The 1,904-nt window shown below is 38.4% G+C and overlaps 1 protein-coding gene across 1 annotated transcript; it reads left to right on the forward strand.

The window, feature by feature from the left end:
- Positions 1-384: 384 nt before the first annotated feature.
- On the forward strand, positions 385-721 carry LOC311112169 (U6 snRNA-associated Sm-like protein LSm7; the record flags this gene model as incomplete). Its single annotated transcript, XM_084155146.1, has 1 exon — positions 385-721. The coding sequence occupies exon 1, from the start codon at positions 386-388 to the stop codon at positions 719-721; it is 336 nt and encodes a 111-aa protein (XP_084011272.1). The 5' UTR covers position 385.
- Positions 722-1,904: the final 1,183 nt, after the last annotated feature.

Raw genomic sequence — 1,904 nt, forward strand, 5'->3', positions numbered from 1 at the left:
CTTTCATATTCAACTAAGCTAGCTATATAACACAAGGACACCAAGAAGTTGTATTTTCTTTGTGAAAGCCCTAGGGGGTTTATTATTTTTTTCTTTGCCTTTTATATTGAGGCTATAACTTCAAGGGAGAGATACTACCTTCCCCTAGGTATAGGAGAATGTGCATTATGTTAGGTTGTGGGTAAAGACCCCCTTGTATAATGGTACTTTGTTGATCAAGACTTATAATTGCATGAGTGCTGCGATGTACTTTTATTAGTTTTGTGAGGCTACAAAAATAATTTTCCTTATATGAAAGGCCTTGGATGGGGATTAATATTATTTTAATTATTTTTAAATAAATATAACAATTATAAGGCGTGGGCTTGGCTGGAACATGTTAAAAATGGCGGACAGAAACCAGGACAGAAACAAGGAAGGAGAGAAGAAGAAGAAAGAGAGTATCTTTGACCTGTCAAAGTACATTGATAAACAAATCCGTGTGAAGTTTCAGGGAGGACGAGAGGCCAGTGGAGTTCTGGAGGGGTTTGACCCCATGTTGAACCTGGTATTGGATAGCACCATCGAGTACTTGCAGGATCCTGACGACCAGTTCAAGCTGACCGAGGACATGTGGCAGCTGGGCCTGGTGGTTTGTAGAGGGACGTCCGTGGTGCTCATCTGTCCTCAGGACAGCATGGAAGCCATCCCCAACCCCTTCATCCAGCAGCAGGACGGATAGTCGGCCAGCCTCGTTCACTAGGATGACCTCACAGTAGTCCAATTCCTGGTGTGTATGTCAATTGTATTTCCTTGATTCCTCGCATCCTCTACTTGCCTCCTTCTCAAAATGCATTGGAGGAGAAGATTCAAGGAGAGGAACATAAGATCTACTCCAATGTGCTTTGAGAAGGAGGGAGGATGTGAGGATTCAATTAAATATTATTGCGGTTAGTATGAAACAAATATATATAAAGAAAATGTATGCAATCACTAACTGTAAGTCGCTCTGGATAAGAGCGTCTGCTAAATGACTAAAATATAATTGTAAAATATGGGGATACTGTAGCTACCCTCTTCCTGTGGATAGTGTACTATGTATGTTGATGGCCAGTACCAATGAATATACTATGAAGTATTTCTGTTTATTGCTGTCACTTTCTGTGTAACTTATGTGGACGCGCTCAACTTGGGTCGTCCAAGGTTCAGTGCAGGGGAAGGCTGCATTTGGGATATTGCACAAAGTTTAATTGGGGCACCCAGACGTTGTTTTGTGCCTCTTCCTGTGCTGTCCCCCCGCTGAGTCAAGGAAAGTGTGCCCCACATGGAATGGTTAAACTGACACATTTTCTTTTTTTGTCAATTATTAGACAAAAGAAGGATGAAAAAAAAAAAGATGTATCTTTTAATTATTATTATTTATTTTTTTCTAGCATAATACAGGAACAGCGGATCAATGTATAGTATGGGATGCCTTTAAGTGTGTCTTTAGAGGCCATTCAATTCAATTTTCATCCCAAAAACAAAACGGATTCGGTCAAGAGAGAAAAGACTCATAGAATTAAAAAAGTCTTACCGGATATTATTCATCATGATCAGACAGGATTCTTAAAATGAATATATGTTGGAGATAGCATTAGACAATTATTATAAATAATTGAAAACTATGAGAATACAGGGATACCAGGCATAATCCTTATACAGTGGGGAAAAAAGTATTTAGTCAGCCACCAATTGTGCAAGTTCTCTCACTTAAAAAGATGAGAGAGGCCTGTAATTTTCATCATAGGTACACGTCAACTATGACAGACAAAATGAGAATTTTTTTCTCCAGAAAATCACATTGTAGGATTTTTAATGAATTTATTTGCAAATTATGGTGGAAAATAAGTATTTGGTCAATAACAAAAGTTTCTCAATACTTT

The sequence above is a fragment of the Coregonus lavaretus genome (assembly GCF_964263955.1).
Source record: "Coregonus lavaretus genome assembly, chromosome: 38".
In the NCBI taxonomy this organism is placed as follows: Eukaryota; Metazoa; Chordata; class Actinopteri; order Salmoniformes; family Salmonidae; genus Coregonus; species Coregonus lavaretus.